The sequence below is a fragment of the Lagenorhynchus albirostris genome, chromosome 5 (assembly GCF_949774975.1).
Source record: "Lagenorhynchus albirostris chromosome 5, mLagAlb1.1, whole genome shotgun sequence".
In the NCBI taxonomy this organism is placed as follows: Eukaryota; Metazoa; Chordata; class Mammalia; order Artiodactyla; family Delphinidae; genus Lagenorhynchus; species Lagenorhynchus albirostris.
In genome coordinates this window covers 90,479,893-90,502,304 of record NC_083099.1, presented here as the reverse complement: position 1 = coordinate 90,502,304, position 22,412 = coordinate 90,479,893, and the positions used below count along the sequence as shown (strand labels likewise).

General features: G+C 39.9%; 1 protein-coding gene across 1 annotated transcript in view; it reads right to left on the bottom strand.

The window, feature by feature from the left end:
• Positions 1 to 36: 36 nt before the first annotated feature.
• The window catches only part of MYH15 (myosin heavy chain 15), a 185,666-nt gene continuing 163,290 nt past the window's right edge, over positions 37 to 22,412 (bottom strand). Inside the window, 4 exon segments of the mRNA XM_060149051.1 lie at positions 37 to 387; positions 1,527 to 1,586; positions 4,075 to 4,256; positions 12,977 to 13,076. Of these exon segments, the coding sequence (XP_060005034.1) occupies positions 37 to 387; positions 1,527 to 1,586; positions 4,075 to 4,256; positions 12,977 to 13,076 (693 nt within the window).

Below are 22,412 nucleotides of genomic sequence, written 5' to 3'. Positions count from 1 at the left end.
TGTGTCCTTCAACGCCGCTGAGTCCCTGAATTAATCTTAGAGCCACCTGTGTGAAGCAGGTTGGATCAGAGAGGCAGACTGCTGAGAACGACAAAATAAGGATTTATCACAGAGATTCAACATTATAGAGCTGTGGGCACTGGTGAAGGAGTCTGCACCAGGCTGTCTCCTCTGCATCTGGTGCTGGGCCTGAGGTCGCTGTCGGTCAGTTGTGCCAGCGGCCAGGAAGGACAGCTGGACACGGACTGAGGATGGACTGGAATTTATAAGAACAAACTGGACCCCATGCAGTCTCTCAGGGCCTCCAAAGTCAACACTGTGAGTGACGTGTAAGATGATAAGCTGGCGCCCATTGCCATGGAGCTGCATACCTGCCGGGCGAGGATTCTGACAGGAGCTGAGAGAGCTGTGGGTCCACAGAGCTGTGGCCCATCCCAGCTAACTCACCTTTTTAGCCTGGAGTAATAGTTGCCAGCTATCACTGTGCCTGGGGCCATACAATGACCTTATGTGCACAGAAAGAACCCAGCTGTTCCTTCACTTCTTCCTCTCAAATCTGGTGCATATTTCTCTTGTGACCAACTTCAATCCAGAACCACACAGGAAACGTACCTCCAGCTTAGCCAAACTGGTACAATACAAAGACAGCATACCAGCTATCACTGATCTGAACATCTTGAGTGGGTGTTGTTTCAGTATTGCACAAGTATGTATCCTACATGGTTGTCCAGCAGGAGGGTTTTACCTACAAGTGCAAAATGACCAACTATGACTATATGTAAATCACTATAGAATGCTAAGAAAAGCCTGTTGTCTCCCACCATTAGTGGCTAAAAATATAGACTCACGGGTGTAGAAATAAGGCCAGCAGAGTTCACTAACTTCAGTAATAACCATTTACCAATATGCCTTAGTCCCCGTGGACCATAACATAGCTCATGTCTTCTGTGAATATTACTCATTAAGAAGCAATATGGACAAAGTATTTTTTTAACATCAGAATTTAAAAGATTCTTGCATCTATTTAATTTTTCATGGGAAATGTTTACTTGCCTCTGAGGAAAGTTAAAAAAAAATCAAAAAAATCCCCACTACACTTGGAAGCAACAGTATTCCCTTTTATTATTTCATTTTCTGATCACCTTGTTTAAACTACTTTTGACACAGCATAAACATGTTTTTTAAAATGTCTGTTTCACAAATGAGTGGATATATCAAAACAGAGACTTATAGATACAGAGAACAAACTAGTGGTCACCAGTAGCGGGAGGAGTAGAGGGAGGGGAAGGGGATTAAGAGGTACAAACTACTAGGTATAAAATAAATGAGACACAAGGATGCAATGTACAGCACAAGGAATATAACCAACATTTTATAATAACTTTAAATGGAGTATAATTTACAAATGTCGACTCACTGTGTTGTACACCTGAAACTAATATAACGTTGTAAATCAACTATACTTCAGTAAAAAAATTAAGTGTATGTTTCAAATGCAACTTAAGTTTCTGGCCATAAAACAGTACCTCCTTGTACTTCTCCAGCCTCTTTCCTTTATAAACAAGGACTGGTCGTTCTTCATGAACCTGAAAAACAGAATATCAGCGTGTTCTGTGAGATTCCTGTGACTTTCATTAGTGCAACGCATACCAAGAACCAAACCCAGTGCTTTCCAGACGTAAGCAGGACTTAGCCAACTCTTCATTAGCTTCAAAGGGAGGCAGGGAATTGAGGCAATTATCTGCATGAGAGAAAGCAGACACCGGTAATTCACCGCAAGGGTGTGCTCGGTCACTCAATTTTTTGCTCGCCTTGTATTGCCAGCGAAGGCAGCGCCCTCTATAGAAGACCCCATGAGGGAGACACTAGCCACATCACCGATTTGCTCCACAGACCTGATGCACAGTTCTATGAGAAAACCTTTTCCTTTGGTTTATGACAGTTGAAGGAATTTCAGGCTCTCCTCCTGTGAATGGAAAACAGTCATTGCACTGCCAAGGACGATTTTCCTATTCATCTCTGGCCTCTCAGAAGCAATTTCTGCTTCCATTTTATTTTATTCTTTGTTGGAAATAATCGTGACAAAGTCGAATGCATTACATCTGTTTCCGAGGCCCTTCGACCTCCTGCAGCTGAGTGCAATTGCCGCACGTGTGAAGTATTTCCCTAAACAAATCCATTACGTGGGGTTGCTGGGCAGGTTCTGCACAGAAGACCCCAATCTGAGGCCATAACACTTCTCAAACTGAGGCCAGAGTTCAAACCACTTAACTGGATCTCTCCATATAGGCCTTATCCCTGAGACAACTACTTGCTCATCGATAGGAAATTTCTGGAGTCTGCAAATGTCTCATATTTCTCATATTTGGCTCCAAATATATTCAATATAACCAACTAGTCTCTTCTTCAAAAGAGATCCTTCACCCTCCCATAAGGTAGTATTTATTATTGGCTGCCCTATCTACTTATCTTGAACAGTTATTAGTAATTCATTTATAATAAATAAGAAAGACCAAGCATGTACCATGTTTTTAAAACTGAAATGATGGTGCCTGTGCTAAGTACTCTGTAGGCATTCTGTGGAGGGTATCCAACCCCCTTTAATTCTCTCCTTCTAAAGCCAGATCACACTTTAAAACTGTGTTTCTGGGAACAATCTCAATGAGGAAGCTTAGGCTACTCTAACTGCCACAGTATGAAGTTTGTGTCCCTGCCCACAAAATTCATAGATTGAAATCCTAACCCCCATGGTGATGGTAGTAGGAGATGGGGCCTTTGGGAAGTGATTAGGTCATGAGGGTTGAGTCCTCGTGACTGGGATTAATGCCCTTATGCAAAAAAGACCCCAGAGAGCTTCTTCCTTCTCTTTCTACCATGGGAGGTTACAGTGGGAAGAGGGCCGTCTACAGGGAAGTGGCCCTCACCAGATACCAAACCTGCCAGCACCATGACCTTGGACTTCCCAGCCTCCAGAACCGTGAGAAATATTTGTAGTTTGTAAGCCATTCAGTCTCTGGTATTCTGTTATGGCAGCCTGAACAGACTAAGATAATGACGCGGCCAAGCCAACAGTTTAGTACTGTCACTCTATCACTTTACCAGGAAAATTAGGGCACTGGCCCCTACTATTGGAACAGAACTAAAGTTTGGGGGACCAGAGATGTAGACAGTCCCTTTCTCTGTTTTAGGGAAGATAGCTAAAAAGCAGGACTCTTGCATTTGTTCTCATTCATGGCCTCAATTTTTTTTTTTTTTTTTTTTTTTTTTTTTTTGCTGTACGCGGGCCTCTCACTGTTGTGGCCTCTCCCGTTGCGGAGCACAGGCTCCGGACGCACAGGCTCAGCGGCCATGGCTCATGGGCCCAGCCACTCCGCGGCATGTGGGATCCTCCCGGACCGGGGCACGAACCCATGTCCCCTGAATCGGCAGGAGGACTCTCAACCACTGCACCACTGGGGAAGCCCCATGGCCTCAATTTTAAACGTGTCCGCCTGGGGTCTCCATATCAATATGATACAAAGTCACATACTTGCCCACAATAGAAGGAGTTCACTTAGAATTTCAAGCAGATCCATCTGTGCTTCTTTAATCATCTTTGCTCCCTGGACTTCTGACGGTTCTACCCACATGAATCTAGGCCCTGGAGCTCAGAGCCTGCACATTAACCTAGAATTAAGCATTTGAGAATTGTAAATACAGTGTGCATCCCACTCAAATGCTTAGTGCTTCATACTCCCTGGACAAGTAGAATTAATAAATATAGGAAAATTTTGTCAGAACCAGTTGTTGTTTTTTTTTTTTTTTTTGCGGTACGCGGGCCTCTCACTGCTGTGGCCTCTCCTGTTGCGGAGCACAGGCTCCAGATGCGCAGGCTCAGTGGCCATGGCTCACGCGCCTAGCCGCTCCGCAGCATGTGGGATCTTCCCGGACCGGGGCATGAACCCACGTCCCCTGCATCAGCAGGCAGACTCTCAACCACTGCGCCACCAGGGAAGCCCCAGAACCTGTTTATTGATGTAGTTTTTTAAAAGCCTTTAAGAGAGAAACAAGAAATTTCCATGTGATGACATGAACCTGAAACACAAATGCTTTAAAAGTTAGAGCAGAGCTGAATATCTGCCGTACCTTTTCCCCAAACTCTTTTGCTTTAATCTTGAGCTTATTAACTTGAGATTCGGCTATCTCTGCCCTTTACTTAGCTTCATTCTACTCATGTTGCTGCTTCTTATACTTGGAAAGTTATGGACTAGCTTCTGCTTCCTGTAAAAATAAAAAATGAAAAAAAAAAGGAATCCCTGAGCCTACTAGTCATATTTTTGTTCTTCTCTGACGTTAGAAAGTTGAAAAATGTGTGAAAGGAATCTAAACTTCTGAGTATTGAATGGAATATCATATATTGGTATGATATATATGGATTCAGATTCCTAGCAGGCACCAGATCCATTTTATAACTGTTGTTCCCTGGAAATTTAGAACATGGTCAGCACTTTCCACAAACTGGATGTAGTCCAGCTTTCACAGATTTGGTATGTGATAGATTAACCACAGTTATTTGTTTTGTAATCAGTTTAACATCCTATTCTGGGTAGAGGGAGCTTGTCTTTACAATTATAAGGGTCAACAGGTAATTATTAGACATAGCAGTATTTTAGCCCAAAGCATTTAAATAATCAATTCAAAACCCTTCAAGAGATATTATTATTAGGCATAAGCCATTATATATGGTGCTTATCAATTACATTCCATGGAGCTACGGCTACTAGCCAGGGTTGACAAGTACATTTCAAGAGATGGTAGTTTTGGCCACAGTTATGTCCAGGCGCATCAGATAAAAGGACTGTGGGCTGCATTTATGCTCAAGCAAGGTTTTAGAGTAAGGAAAGCCCTAGGGTGAGGAAGGTCTCAGGGTGATTACGCAACCAAAAATTTTCCATCTTTACATGATACCATGCTGTTATTTGGCTCATTTTTTTGCAATGCACATGTTTGGGCATAACCACAAGGTCAAGGGAGAGAGCTCTGTCTCCCTGAAGGGAAAAGTTGCACAAATTTTAACGATAGGTAATAATTCTAGTATGAGAAAAAACAGAATGAGCAGACTAAGCTGAGCTGGTCCTCTCTGACAAGCTGCTCATCTAGCTTAGGGCCACATAGCTCTATTAATCAAAAGTAAATGGGGGAGAGGGGAAGATGACGGAAGAGTACGACACGGAGATCATCTTCCTCCCCACAGATACATCAGAAATACATCTAAAGGTGGAACAACTCCTACAGAACACCTACTGAATGCTGGCAGAAGACCTCAGACCTCCCAAAAGGCAAGAAACTCCCCACGTACCTGGGTAGGGCAAAAGAAAAAACAAAGACAAAAGAATAGGGACGGGATCTGCACCAGTGGGAGAGAGCTGTGAAGGAGGAAAGGTTTCCACACACTAGGAAGCCCCTTCGCGGACGGAGACTGCGGGTGGCGGAGGCGGGAAGCTTCGGAGCCGCAGAGGAGAGCGCAGCAACAGGGGTGCAGAGGGCAAAGCGGGGAGATTCCCGCACAGAGGATCGGGGCCGACCGGCACTCACCAGCCCGAGAGGCTTGTCTGCTCACCCGCCGGGGCAGGCGGGTCTGCGAGCTGAGGCTCCGGCTTCAGTCGGAGCGCAGGGAGAGGACTGGGGTTGGCTGCCTGAACACAGCCTGAAGGGGTTAGTGCACCACGGCTAGCTGGGAGGGAGTCCAGGAAAAGGTCTGGAGCTGGCGAAGAGGCAAGAGACTTTCTCTTCCCTCTTTGTTTCCTGGTGCGCGAGGAGAGGGGATTAAGAGCGCTGCTTAAAGGAGATCCAGAGACGGGCACAAGCCGCGGCTGACAGCGCGGACCCCAGAGACGGGCATGAGACGCTAAGGCTGCTGCTGCCGCCACCAAGAAGCCTGTATGCGAGCACAGGTCACTATCCACACCTCCCTTCTGGGGAGCCTGTGCAGCCCGCCACTGCCAGGGTCCCGGGACCCAGGGACAACTTCCCCGGGAGAATGCATGACGTGCCTCAGGCTGGTGCAACATCATGCTGGACTCTGCCACCGCAGGCTTGCCCCACACACCGTACCCCTCCCTCCCCCCGGCCTGAGTGAGCCAGAGCCACCGAAACAGCGGCTACTTTAACCCCGTCCTGTCTGAGCGGAAAAACAGACGCCCTCCGGGGACCTACATGCGGAGGTGGGGCCAAATCCAAAGCTGAGCCCCTGGGAGCTGTGAGAACAAAGAAGAGAAAGGGAAATCTCTCCCAGCAGACTCAGAAGCAGCGGATTAAAGCTCCACAATCAACTTGATGTACCCTGCATCTGTGGAATACATGAATAGACAACAAATCATCCCAAATTGAGGAGGAGGCCTTTGAGAGCAAGATTTATGATTTTTTCCCCTTTTCCTCTTTTTGTGAGTGTGTATGTGTATACTTCTTTGTGAGATTTTCTCTGTATAGCATTCCTTCCACCATCTGTCCTAGGGTTCTATCCGTTGGTTTTTTCTTTTTAATTTTTTTCTTAATAATTAATTTTAATAACTATTTTATTTTACTTTATCTTCCTTCTTTCCTTCCTTCCTTCCTTCCTTCCTTCCTTCCTTCCTTCCTTCCCTCCTTTAGACAACGAATCTTCCCAAATTGAGGAGGTGGACTTTGAGAGCAAGATTTATGATTTTTTCCACTTTTCCTCTTTTTGTGAGTGTGTATGTGTATGCTCCTATATGAGATTTTGTCTGTATAGCTTTTCTTCCACCATTTGTCCTAAGGTTCTATCCATCCGTTTTTTTTCTTAATAATTATTTTTTAATTTAATAACTTTATTATATTTTATTTTACTTTACCTTCTTTCTTTCTTTCCTTTTTCCTTCCCTCCTTCCTTCCTTCCTTCCTTCCTTCCTCCCTCCCTCCCTCCTTTCTTTCTTTATTCTTTCCTTCCTTCCTTCTTTCTTCCTTCCTTCCTCCCTTTCTTTCTTTCTTTTTTCTTCCTACTTTACTAATTCTTTCTCTCTACTTTTTATCCTGAGCCGTGTGGATCAAAGGCTCTTGGTGCTGCAGCCAGGAGTCAGTACTGTCCCACTGAGGTGGGAGAGCCAACTTCAGGACACTGGTCAACAAGAGACCTACCTGCTCCACATAATATCAAATGGAGAAAATCTCCCAGAGATCTCCATCTCAATGCCAGCACCCAGCTTCACTCAATGACCAGCAAGCTACAGTGCTGGATATCCTATGCCAAACAACTAGCAAAACAGGAACACAACCCCACCCATTAGCAGAGAGGCTGCCTAAAATCATAATAATTCCACAGAAACCCAAAAACACACCACCAGAGGTGGACCTGCCCACCAGAGAGACAAGATACAGCCTCATCCACCAGAACACAGGCACTAGTCCCCTCCACCAGGAAGCCTACACAACCCACTGAACCAACTTTAGCCACTGGGGACAGACACCAAAAACAATGGGAACTACGAACCTGCAGCCTGCAAAAAGGAGATCCCAAACACAGTAAGATAAGAAAAATGAGAAGACAGTAAACCACACAGCAGATGAAGGAGCAAGATAAAAACCCACCAGACCTAACAAATGAAGAGGAAATAGACAGTCTACCTGAAAAAGAATTCAGAATAATGGTAGTAAAGATGATCCAAAATCTTGGAAATAGAATAGACAAAATGCAAGAAACAGTTAACAAGGACCTAGAAGAACTAAAGATGAAACAAACAATGATGAACAACACAATAAATGAAATTAAAAATACTCTAGATGGGATCAATAGCAGAACAACTGAGGCAGAAGAATGGATAAGTGACCTGGAAGATAAAATAGTGGAAATAGCTACTGCAGAGCAGAATAAAGAAAAAAGAATGAAAAGAACTGAGGACAGTCTCAGAGACCTCTGGGACAACATTAAACGCACCAACATTCGAATTATAGGGGTTACAGAGGAAGAAGAGACAAAGAAAGGGACTGAGAAAATATTTGAAGAGATTATAGTTGAAAACTTCACTAATATGGGAAAGGAAATAGTTAATCAAGTCCAGGAAGCATAGAGAGTCCCATACAGGATATATCCAAGGAGAAATATGCCAAGACACATATTAATCAAACTGTCAAAAATTAAACACAAAGAAAGCATATTAAGCAGCAAGGGAAAAACAACAAATAACACACAAGGGAATCCCCATAAGGTTAACAGCGGATCTTTCAGCAGAAACTCTGCAAGCCAGAAGGGACTGGCAGGACATATTTAAAGTGATGAGGAGAAAAACCTGCAACCAAGACTACTCTACCCAGCAAAGATCTCATTCAGATTTGATGGAGAAATTAAAACTTTACAGACAAGCAAAAGCTGAGAGAGTTCAGCACCACCAAACCAGCTTTACAACAAATGCTAAAGGAACTTCTCTAGGCAAGAAACACAAGAGAAGGAAAAGACCTACAATAACGAACCCAAAACTATTTAGAAAATGGGAATAGGAACATACATATCGATAATTACCTTAAATGTAAATGGACTAAATGCTCCCACCAAAAGACACAGATTGGCTGAATGGGTAAAAAAACAAGATCCATATATATGCTGTCTACAAGAGACCCACTTCAGACCTAGAGACACATACAGACTGAAAGTAACGGGATGGAAAAAGATATTTCATGCAAATGGAAACCAAAAGAAAGCTGGTGTAGTGATTCACATATCAGACAAAATAGACTTTAAATAAAAACTATTAGAAGAGACAAAGAAGGACACTACAAGGGATCAATCCAAGAAGAAGATATAACAATTGTAAATATTTATGCACCCAACATAGGAGCACCTCAATACATAAGGCAAATACTAACAGCCATAAAAGGGGAAAGCGAGAGTAACACATTCATAGTAGGGGACTTTAACACCCCACTTTCACCCATGGACAGATCATCCAAAATGAAAATAAATAAGGAAACACAAGCTTGAAATGATACATTAAACAAGATGGACTTAATTGATATTTATAGGACACTCCATCCAAGAACAACAGAATATGCATTTTTCTCAAGTGCTCATGGAACATTCTCCAGGACAGATCATATCTTGGGTCACAAGTCAAGCCTTGGTAAATTTAAGAAAATTGAAATTGTATCAAGTATCTTTTCTGACCACAACACTAAGAGACTAGATATCACTTACAGGAAAAGATCTGTAAAAAATACAAACACATGGAGGCTAAACAATACACTACTTAATAACGAAGTGATCACTGAAGAAATCAAAGAGGAAATTAAAAAATATCTAGAAACAAATGGCAATGGAGACAAGACAACCCAAAACATGTGGGATGCAGCTAAAGCAGTTCTAAGAGGGAAGTTTATAGCAATACAAGCCCACCTTAAGAAACAGGTAATATCTTGAATAAACAACCTAACCTTGCACCTAAAGCAATTAGAGAAAGAAGAACAAAAAAACCCCAAAGTTAGCAGAAGGAAAGAAATCATAAAAATCATATCAGAAATAAATGAAAAAGAAATGAAGGAAACAATAGCAAAGATCAATAAAACTAAAAGCTGGTTCTTTGAGAAGATAAACAAAATTGATAAACCATTAGCCAGACTCATCAAGAAAAAAGGGAGAATGCGAAAATCAATAGAATTAGAAATGGAAAAGGAGAAGTAACAACTGACACTACAGAAATACAAAAGGTTATGAGAAATTACTACAAGCAACTCTATGCCAATAAAATGGACAACCTGGAAGAAATGGACAAATTCTTAGAAATGCACAACATGCCATGACTAAATCAGGAAGAAAGAGAAAATATGCACAGACCAATCACAAGCACTGAAATTGAAACTGTGATTAAAAATCTTCCAACAAACAAAAGCCCAGGACCAGATGGCTTACAGGCGAATTCTATCAAACATTTAGAGAAGAGCTAACACCCATCCTTCTCAAACTCTTCCAAAATATAGCAGAGGGAGGAACACTCCCAAATTCATTCTACGAGGCCACCATCACCTTGATACCAAAGCCAGACAAGGATGTCACAAAGAAAGAAAACTACAGGCCAATATCACTGATGAACATAGAAGCAAAAATCCTCAACAAAATACTAACAAACACAATCCAACAGCACATTAAAAGGATCATACACCATGATCAAGTGGGGTTTATTCCAGAAATGCAAGGATTCTTTAATATACGCAAATCAATCAATGTGATAAACCACATTAACAAATTGAAGGATAAAAACCATATGATCATCTCAATAGATGCCGAGAAAGCTTTTGACAAAATTCAACACCAATTTATGATAAAAACCCTCCAGAATGTAGGCACAGAGGGAACTTTACTCAACATAATAAAGGCCATATATGACAAGTCCACAGCCAACATCATCCTCAATGGTGAAAAACTGAAAGCATTTCCACTAAGATCAGGAACAAGACAATGTTGCCCACTATCACCAGTGTTATTCCACACAGTTTTGGAAGTTTTAGCCACAGCAATCAGAGAAGAAAAGGAAATAAAAGGAATCCAAATTGGAAAAGAAGAAGTAAAGGTGTCACTGTTTATAGATGACATGATACTATACATAGAGAATCCTAAAGATGCTACCAGAAAACTACTAGAGCTAATTAATGAATTTGGTAAAGTTGCAGGATACAAAATTCATGCACAGAAATCTCTGGCATTCCTATACACTAATGATGAAAAATCTGAAAGTGAAATCAAGAAAACACTCCCATTTACCATTGCAACAAAAAGAATAAAATATCTAGGAATAAACCTACCTAAGGAGACAAAAGACCTGTATGCAGAAAATTATAAGACACTGAAGAAAGAAATTAAAGATGATACAAATAGATGGAGAGATATACCATGTTCTTGGATTGGAAAAATCAACATTGTGAAAATGACTCTACTACTCAAAGCAATCTACAGATTCAATTCAATCCCTATCAAACTACCACTGGCATTTTTCACAGAACGAGAACAAAAAATTTCACAATTTGTATGTAAACACAAAAGACCCCGAATAGCCAAGGCAATCTTGAGAACGAAAAACAGAATTGGAGGAATCAGGCTTCCTGACTTCAGACTATACTACAAAGCTACATTAATCAAGACAGTATGGTACTGGCACAAAAAAAGAAACATAGTCTATGGAACAGGATCGAAAGCCCAGAGATAAACCCACACACATATGGTCACCTTATCTTTGATAAAGGAGGCGGGAATGTACAGTGGAGAAAGGACAGCCTCTTCAATAAGTGGTGCTGGGAAAACTGGACAGGTACATGTAAAAGTATGAGATTAGATCACTCCCTAACACCACACACAAAAATATGCTTAAAATGGATTAAAGACCTAAATGTAAGGCCAGAAACTATCAAACTCTTAGAGGAAAACATAGGCAGAACACTCTATGACATAAATCACAGCAAGATCCTTCTTGACCAACCTTCTAGAGAAATGGAAATAAAAACAAAAATAAACAAATGAGACCTAATGAAACTTCAAAGCTTTTGCACAGCAAAGAAAACCATAAACAAGAACAAAAGACAACCCTCAGAATGGGAGAAAATATTTGCAAATGAAGCAACTGACAAAGGATTAATTTCCAAAATTTACAAGCAGCTCATGCAACTCAATAAGAAAAAAACAAACAACCCAATCCAAAAATGGGCAGAAGACCTAAACAGATATTTCTCCAAAGAAGATGTACAGACTGGCAACAAACACATGAAAGAATGGTCAATATCATTAATCATTAGAGAAATGCAAATCAAAACTACAACAAGATATCATCTCACACTGGTCAGAATGGCCATCATCAAAAAATCTAGAAACAGTAAATGCTGGAAAGAGTGTTGAGAAAAGGGAACACTCTTGCACTGCTGGTGGGAATGTGAATTGGTACAGCCACTATGGAGAACAGTATGGAGGTTCCTTAAAAAACTAAAAATAGAACTACCATATGACCCAGCAATCCCACTACTGGGCATATACCCTGAGAAAACCATAATTCAAAAAGAGTTATATACCAAAATGTTCATTGCAGCTCTATTTACAATAGCCCAGAGATGGAAACAACCTAAGTGCTCATCATCGGATGAATGGATAAAGAAGATGTGGCACATATATACAATGGAATATTACTCAGCCATAAAAGGAAACAAAATTGAGTTATTTGTAATGAGGTGGATAGACCTAGAGTCTGTCATACAGAGTGAAGTAAGTCAGAAAGAGAAAGACAAATACCATATGCTAACACATATATATGGAATCAAAGAAAAAAGAATGTCATGAAGAACCTAGGGGTAAGACAGGAATAAAGACACAGACTCACTAGAGAATGGACTTGAGGATATGGAGAGGGGGAAGGGTAAGCTGTGACAAAGCGAGAGAGTGGCATGGACATATATACACTACCAAACGTAAGGTAGATAGCTAGTGGGAAACAGCCGCATAGCACAGGGAGATCAGCTCGGTGCTTTGTCACTGCCTGGAGGTGTGGGATAGGGAGGGTGGGAGGGAGGGAGATGCAAGAGGGAAGAGATATGGGAATATGTGTATAACTGATTCACTTTGTTAAAAAGCAGAAACTAACATACCATTGTAAAGCAATTATACCCCAATAAAGATGTTAAAAAAAAAGCAAAGAAATACATCAAAAATAAATAAATAAAAATAAAAGTTTAGCCCTTACATTAAAAAAAAAAAGTAAATGGGGGGGTCTTCCCTGGTGGCGCAGTGGTTGAGAGTCTGCCTGCCCATGCAGGGGACACGGGTTCGTGCCCCGGTAGGAAGGTCCCACATGCCATGGAGTGGCTGGGCCCGTGGGCCATGGCCACTGGGCCTGTGCTTCTAGAGCCTGTGCTCCGCAACGGGAGAGGCCACAACAGTGAGAGGCCCGCGTACCCAAAAAAAAAAAGTAGTAAATGGCTAGGAAATCCATGAGGTTGCAACTGCCTCAGGTACTTATCACTGCCTCGATTTCCTGCTTATAACTTTGTACGTTTAGCCGAAGATTATCCATCAGAGTCTGCATCCTGCTCATATTTTTCTTACCTTCCTCTGCCTGCAATGTATAGGTATGTATGTGAAGGTGATTTGAAGAATCCAGCAGTATGCATTGGGTGTAGCCCTACATGAGGAAATGAGAGTAAGGAAATTTTATTAAACACCAAATTTAGAGTTATGATTTGAAAAATGGATTTAACTCTACTCATCCCAAGTTGCAAGAAATTAATAAAAACAGTTCAGAGTAATGACAGTCATTTCTCCTGATCCACCACAGAACTCCCAGCCTTTGCTAAAATGGAAGTTAAAGCCACTAGTTTCAATTTGGTCTTCAGCCCTCCCAACCCAGCCAAGCCACATTTGCCTGTGGTTTCTCAGTGCCCGCTTCCAACCCCAATCAAATCAATTCCTCCCTTGAACTTTCTAGTTGATCCTTGGCTTTGGATAATGGAACTATAGGAAAGTTTAAGTTTTCTGGAATTCTGGTGTGGGCATCAGCAGAGATAGTGAGGGAAATTCCATAAGCTGTGGGGACTGTTTGGTGTGTTCTCATTGCTTCCACTGCAATCTAGGCTTGGGCTGGAGAAAGAAAATCTAGTGAGGTGGTGTTTCTCAACCATGCTCTGTGAAGCCCTGGGTATTCTGAGGAGAAAGCAGTGGAGAGATAGACATGTAGGAAGGCTCTGCATGTCAACCCCTTTACCACACCCTTTTAACTAGAGTATCTCCACTTGGGAGCTGTTGAATTTCACTGAAGAAGAAAGTGTCTCAACTGGCTGATGACTGAGATGAATAATTTACCCAAGACATACCCCCACTGCTCAAAAATTTTTTCTGGCTCCATCTTACCTATTCTATCAAGTATCAACTTTCTTGGTGGTTTTCATGGTTTCTCCACTTACCTCCCACAGCCCTCCACAATCTCCCTTCACTCCAACTAGTCTCATCTCCTATGCATCCATAGCTATCCTGCTTGTTCCCTCCTTGCTAGGTTTAACCATTATCCCCCAGGACACACCACAGAGGCAGCAGACAGAAATGCCCAGTGTTTTCTTGAAAGAGGCCTATTTGCTTCTCTTAGTAGCTTCAGCCCAAGGGGAAGGTTTCTAATTTAACACACATCAAGGGGCTGACTGCATTACTCTCCAGAGACCAGGGAGGCTGGTGGGCACTATCTTCACACTGTCCCTCTGCCTCACTCCAGGTTGCTGGTATCTCTTGCAAAGGAACTTGTGCACATGTTTGGTGGCCCATTTTTACAGCTGCTGCCCAGGGGACACCCCTTGAAAGCTTGGCTCTGGTGGCCAGCAGGACTTATGTTCATGGGTCCTACAGTACTGCAACAAACAGAAAGAGTTTCCAATTGGCAACCACCCGCTCCTTCCAGGGCAGTAGCAGCAGACTGAAATGCCAGGGAAAGCCAGTGGGTACCATCTTCACATGCCCCACCCAGGTCACCAGTATTTCTCAGAAAGGAGCTTATGCACAGGTTTGGTGCACTGACTTTTGTAACTAATGCTCAGAGGATACATCCCTTGATATCCTGTCTCCAGTGACCAGCAGGGCTTGTGTTCACAGGTTCAACAGGATGGTAGCAAACAAAGAAACAGTTCTTAACTGGCTGTCACCCCAAGGGTCAGAACAGAGGAAACAGAAATTCCCATCTCCCAGTCTTTCCTGGAAGAGGTATATTTGCATATTTTAAAAGCTCCTACCTGAGGGTATGGCTTCCAATCAGCCTGCATCTAGGTACTGACTGAGATCTTCCCCTTTGGGACACTGACAGCTCTTGGACACCCTCAACTGCTGGGAGCCACTAAGAACAAAGAAGGCCACTTGGACAATCACAAAGGTTTCAGAGACAACAAAGAGCTAGGGTAGGGTTGAACGATAAAGTCTTCTCTTACATGAGACTACTCATTCAAGACTGGGAGAGGTAGTTGTTTTATCTGATGCATATAAACCAACACAGAGAGTAAAAAAAATTAAGAAACAAAGGAATATGTTCTAAATGAAGGAACAAGATAAAACCCCAGAAAAGGATAAAGTGATTTACCTGATAAAGAGTTCAAAATAATGGTCATGAACATGCTCACCAAGCTCAGGAGAACAATGCATGAACAAAGTGAACATTTCTAAAATGAGAAAATATAAGAAAGTACCCCAAACATAAATCACAGAGATGAAGAATAGAATAACTGAATTAAAAAATATAATAGAGGCATTCAACTGTAGACTAGATGAAGCAGTAGAAAGGATCAGTGAACTTCAAGACAGGGCAGTGGACTTCATCCCATTAAAGTAGAAAAAAAAAAGAAAATGAGTAAAGACAGCTTAAGGGACTTATGGAATAACATCAAGTGGACCAGCATTTGCATTATAAGGGTCTCAGAAGGGAAAGAGAGAAAGAAAGCAGCATAAAAGTGATTGAAAAAAATAATGGCTGAAAACTTCCTTAACCTAGGAGGGAAACAGACATCCAGATTCAGGAAGCCTAGAGTTCCCAATGAGATGAACCCACAGAGACCCACACCAAGACTATATTAAATAGTAAAAAGTTAAAGACAAAGAGAGAATCTTAAAAGTAGCAAGAGAAAAACAACTTGTTACATACAGAGGAAACTTCCGTAAGACTATCAGATTTTTCAGCAGAAACTTTCCAGGCCAGAGGAAAGTGGCACAATATATTCAAAGTGCTGAAAGAAAAAAACCTGCCAATTAAGAATTCTCTAATGGCAAAGTTGTCCTTCAGAATTGAAGGACAGATAAACAGTTTTCCAGATAAACAAAAGCTGAAGTTCAGCACCACTATACTGGCCGTACAAGAAATGTTTAAGGGACTTCAAGCTGAAACAGAAGGGCACTCATGTGTAACAGTAAAGTATAAATCTCACTGATAAAGATAAATATAGGTTAAATTCAGAATAATCTAATATTGTAATGGTGGTAGATAAACACTTATAAACCTATGTAGGATTAAGAGACAAAAATGGTAAAAATAACTAGACTACAAAAACTTGCTAATGAATATACAAGATAAAAAGATGTAAATTGTGACATCAAAAATAAAAAACATAGGTGGGGAGAGAGTAAAACATAGACCTTTAGAATGCAACAAAACTTAAGTTGTTATCAACTTGAGAAAGACTGTTATAAATACAGGTTGTTTTATGTAAGCCTCATGGTAACCACAAAGCAAAGCCCTATAGTAGATACACAAAAGATAAACATAAAGGAATCTAGCGCACCACTACAGAAAATTATCAAAGCACAAATGAAGAGAACAAGAGAAGACAAAAAGAATAAAGGACTTACAAGACTGTCAGAAAACAATTAACAAATGGGCAATAAGTACATACCTATCAGTAATTACTTTAAATGTAAATTGACTAAATTCTCTACTCCACACTGAGTGGCCAAGTGGATTAAAAAACAAGGCCTATCTATCTGCTGCCTACAAAAGACTCATCTCAGATATAAGGGCTCACACAGACTGAAAGTGAAGGGATGGAAAAAGATACTCCATGCAAATGAAACCAAAATAAAGGTGGGGTAGCTATACTTATATCAGACAAAGTAGACTTTAAGACAAAGGCTAATAAGAGACAAAAGGGGTCACTATATAATGATAAAGGGGTAAATCTAACAATATGATACAACATTTGTAAATATTTATGCACCAACATAGGAGTATCCAAATCTATAAAACAAATATTAACAGGCCTAAAGGAAGAAATAAACAGCAATTAACATACGGGACTTCAATACCCCACTTTCATTGAAAGATAGATCATGCAGACAGAAAATCATTAAAGAAACATTGGCCTTAAATGACATGTTAGATCAGATGGACTTAGACATATGAAGAACATTTCATTCAAAAGCAACAGAATAAACATTATTCTCAAGTACACATAAAACATTCTCCAGGATACATATGTTAGGCCACAAAAAAACTCTTAATAAATTTAAAAAGATTGAAATCATGCTATCTTTTCTGACCACAATGTATAAAACTAGAAACCAATTACAAGAAAAAAATAATAATTTACAAATATATGGAGATTAAACAACATGCTACTGAACAACCAACGGGTCAAAGAAGAAATCAAAAGAGAAATAAAAAATACCTTGAGACAAATGAAAATGAAAATACAACATATGAAAACTTATGAGACTCAGCAAAAGCAGTTCTAAGAGGGAAGTTCATACTGATAAATGCCTTTATTTATTTAGGCTGTGCCACATGACATACAAGACCTTAGTTCCCTGACTGGGGATCGAACCTATGCCCCCTGCAGTGGAAGCATGGAATCTTTTTTTTTTTTTTAATTTTTTAACATCTTTATTGGAGTATAATTGCTTTACAATGGCGTGTTAGTTTCTCCTTCATAACAAAGTGTATCAGTTATACATATACATATATCCCCATATCTCTTCCCTCTTGCATCTCCCTCCCTCTCACCCTCCCTATCCCACCCTTCTAGGTGGTCACAAAGCACCGAGCTGATCTCCCTGTGCTATGCAGCTGCTTCCCACTAGTTATCTATTTTACATTTGGTAGTGTATATATGTCCATGCCACTCTCTCACTTCGTCCCAGCTTCCCCTTCCCCCTCCCCATATCCTCAAGTCCATTCTCTAGTAGGTCTGTGTCTTTATTCCCATCTTGCCCCTAGGTTCTTCATGACCATTTTTTTTCTTAGATTCCATATGTATGTGTTAGCATATGGTATTTGTTTTTCCCTTTCTGACTTACTTTACTCTGCATGACAGACTCTAGATCCAACCATCTCACTACAAATAACTCAATTTCGTTTCTTTTTATGGCTGAGTAATATTCCATTGTATATATGTGCCACATCTTCTTTATCCATTCATCTGTCGATAGACACTTAGGTTGCTTCCATGTCCTGGCTATTGTAAATAGAGCTGCAATGAACATTGTGGTACATGACTGTTTTTGAATTATGGTTTTCTCAGGGTACATGCCCAGTAGTGGGTTTGCTGGGTCGTATGGTAGTTCTATTTGTAGTTTTTTAAGGAACCTCCATACTGTTCTCCATAGTGGCTGTATCAATTTACATTCTCACCGACAGTGCAAGAGGATTCCCTTTTCTCCACACCCTCTCCAGCATTTATTGTTTGTAGATTTTTTGATGATGGGCATTCTGACCAGTGTGAGATCATATCTCATTGTAGTTTTGATTTGCATTTCTCTAATGATTAATGATGTTGAGCATTCTTTCATGTGTTTGTTGGCAATCTGTATATCTTCTTTGGAGAAATGTCTATTTAGGTCTTCTGCCCATTTTTGGATTGGGTTGTTTGTTTTTTTGATATTGAGCTGCATGAGCTGGGAAGCATGGAATCTTAACCACTGGACTTCCAGGGAAGTCCCATTGCCTACATTTTGGAAACAAGAAAAACCTCAAATAAACAACCTAATTTTACACCTCAAGGAACTAGAAAAATAAGAGCAAATGAAGCCCAAACTTAATAGAAGGAAGGAAGTAAGAAAAATCAAGGTGGAAATAAACAGAGACTAAAAAAAAAAAGAGTAGAAAAGATCAAGGAAGCTAAGAGCTGTTTTTTAAGATAAGCAAAATTGACAAGCCCTTAACTAGACTCACCAAGGAAAAAAGAGAGAGGACTCAAATAAAGTCAGACATGAAAGAGGAGATGTTATAACTGATACCATAGAAATACAAAGGATCATAAGAGACTACTAGGAACAATTATGTACCAACAGTTTGAACAACCTAGAAGAAATGGATAAATTCTACAACATACAACCTACCATGACTGAATCATGAAGAAATTGAAAATCTGAACAGACCAATTGCTAGTTAGGTCATAAAATCAGTAATCAAAAACCTCCCAACATAAAAAGTCCAGGTCCAGACAGTTTCACTGGTGAATTCTACCAAACATTTAAAGAAGAATACCAATCTTTTCTAAACTATACCAAAAAATAGAAGAGTAGGGAACACTTCCAAACTCATTTTCTGAGGTCAGGATTTCCCTGATACCAAAACTGGAAGAGGATATCATGAAAAAAGAAAACTATAGGCCAATATCCCTGATGCATATAGATGCAAAAATCCTCAAAAAATATTAGCAAACTGAATTCAACAATACATTAAAAGAATCATACACCATGATCAAGTAGGGTTTGTTCCAGTGATGCAAGGATGGTTCAACATCTGCAAATCAATAAATGTGATACACCACATTAACAAAATGAAGGGTAAAAATCATATGATCATCTCAAAAATGTCAGCAAAAGATATTTGACAAAATTTAACACTCATTTATGATAAAACCTCTAAACATAGTAGATATAGAGGGAAAATACCTCAGCATAGTAAAGGTCATATATGACAAACCCAAACCTGTCATAATACTCAGTGAAGAAAAACTGAAAGCTTTCCCTCTCAGATCAGGAACAAGACAGGGATGTCCATTCTTGCCACTTTTATTCAACATAGTACTGGAAGTCCCAGTCAGAGCAATTGGGCAAGAAAAAGAGATAAAAGGCATCGACATTGGAAAGGAAGAAGTAAAAGTCTCTCTATTTACAGATGACATGATATTTTATATAGAAAACCCTAAAGACTTCAATAAAACCATTAGAACTAATAAAAGGATTCAGTAAATTTGCAGGATACAAAATCATTATACAAAAACCAGTTATGTTTCTGTACTCTAATATGAACTATCACAAAGAGAAATTAAGAAAACAATACCATTTATAACTGCAACAAAAAGAATAAAATACTTAGGAATAAATTTAACCAAGAGGAGTGAAAGATTTGCACACTGAAAACTATAAGACATTAATGAAAGAAAGTGAAGAAGACACAAATAAGTGGAAAGATATTCTGTGCTCATGGATTGGAAGAATTAATGTTAAAATATCCATACTACCCAAAGCAATCTACAAAGTCAATGCAATCACTACCATAATTACAATGGCACCTTTCACAGAAATAGAATGGAACCACAAAAGACCCCGAATAGCCAAAGCAACCTTGGGAAAGAAGGACAAAGCTGAAGGCATCATGCTCCTTGATTTCAATTTCAAACATATTATGAAGGTATAGTAATTGAAACAGTATGGTATTGGAATAAAAACAGACATGTAGATCAACTGAACAGAATAGAGAGCCCAGAAATATTCATATATAAATGGCCAATTTATGACAAATGAGTCAGGAATATATAATGGGGAAAAGACAGCCACCTCTTCAATAAATGGTGTTGGGAAAATTGGACAGCCATATGCAAAAGTATGAAATTTGACCGTTATCTTACACCATACATAAAAATGAACTCAAAATGGATACAAATTTGAATCTAAGACCTGGAATCATAAGACTCCTAGAAGACAACACAGAGGGTAAGCTCCATGACATTGGTCTTGACAAGGATTTTTTTTTTATTTGATGCCAAAAGCAATAGAAGCAAAAATAAACAAGTGGGACTACATCAAACTTTAAAACTTCTGTACAGCAAAGGAACCTATCAACAAAATGAAAAGGCAACCTATGGAATGGGAGAAAATATTTTCACATCATTTATCTGAGAAGAGGTTAATATCTAAAAAAATAAAGAAAGTATACAACTGAATGTCAAAAAATTAAAAACCTGATTAAAAATGGATAGATGATCTGAATAGACAATTTTCCAAAAAAAACATACAAATGGCCAACAGGTACATCAAAAGGTACTCAACATCACTAATCATCAGGGAAATGCAAATCAAGACCACAATGAGATATCATCTCACACTAGTTAGAATGGCTATCACCAAAAAAATAAGAAATAACAAGTGTTCGTGAGAATGTGAAGAAAAGGAGTCCTTGTACACTCTTGGTAGGAATGCAAATTGATGTAGCCACTATGAAAAGTAGTATGGAGTTTCCTCAAAAAAGTAAAAATAGAACTACCATATGATCCAGCAATTCCTCTTGTAGGTATTTATCTGCAGGAAATGAAATCACTATCTCAAAAAAGATATCTTCACCCCCATGTTCATGGCAACAGTATTTACAGTAGCCAAAATTTGGAAGCAATCTAAGTATCCATCAACAGATGAACAGAAAAAGAAGATGTGGTGTGTGTGTACACACACACACACACACACACACACACACACACACAGAGGAATATTACTTAGCCATAAAAAAGACAGAAATACTGCCATTTGTGACAACATGGATGGATCTTGAGGGCATTATAATAGGTGAAATAAATCAGTCAGAGAAAGACAATATATTATCTCATCTATATGTGGAATCTAAAAAACTGAACTCACATAAATATGAGAACGGATTAGAGGCTGCCAGAGGGGGGTGATTGGGGGTGGGGTAAATGGGTGATTGTGGTCAAAATGTACAAACTTCTAGTTATAGGATGAATAAGTCCTGGGAGTGTAATATAGAGCATGGTGACTATAGTTAACAATGCTGTATTGTATATTTGAAAGTTGCTAAGAGAATAGATCTTAAGAGTTCTCATCACAAGAAAAAAAAATTTGCAACTATGTGGGGTGATGGGTGTTAACTAAACTTGTTGTAATAATCATATTGCAATGGAAACATATATCAAATCATTAAGTTGTACACCCCAAAGTGATACAATGTTATCTGTTATATATATATATATATATATATATATATATATATATATATAAAGGAAGGGAGGGAGGAAGGAGAGTTTGGTTTAACCAACTCTTTGTGTTGCCTAGAGCACTCCTCCCCCACTCCCACTTTAAAGTACAATCTGATAGTAGATAATTAATTACTAATTTTAAACTTCCTAAGGCAGGGGCCAATATATAAGAAATAATCTGACTGGGGAAATGAGATATCTACTTTATAAATAAAATCCCTCTTTGTTTTAATCCACCTAGCTCTCTACCTCTCAGGTTTAAGAAACTTGAGGACTCACAGAATTATGTGGTCATAGGGAATTCCAAACCCAATAGAGGTTTAACTGCTTAAAACCAATTTACTCAGGTGAGTAAATTTACTGTGTGGTAAAGGAGGCCACACAGAAGAAAACTGAAAAAGGCTAGGTGGCTGCTGACATTAATGTTCCCCCCACGTGGGGAGGCAAAGCCTCTGTTAGGTTTAGGTTCATATCTCAGCTCCTTCCAAGGCATTAAGTAACTGTGGTTGCCATAGTTGTGCAGGGCTCAGATTTCCCTTCAAGAAAACAACCTGCCACTCAGCTGTGAGGCGTGCAGGTACCTGAAACCCTCCACCTGCAGTGCCTTTGGGATCTGCTGTAGCATTTATACTGAGATCACACACTCCCCAAGCAGCCCCCAGCCGATAGTGGGGCACAGCCAAGTTACCAAGAGCTGGCATTTTTGCCCAGCATCGGAC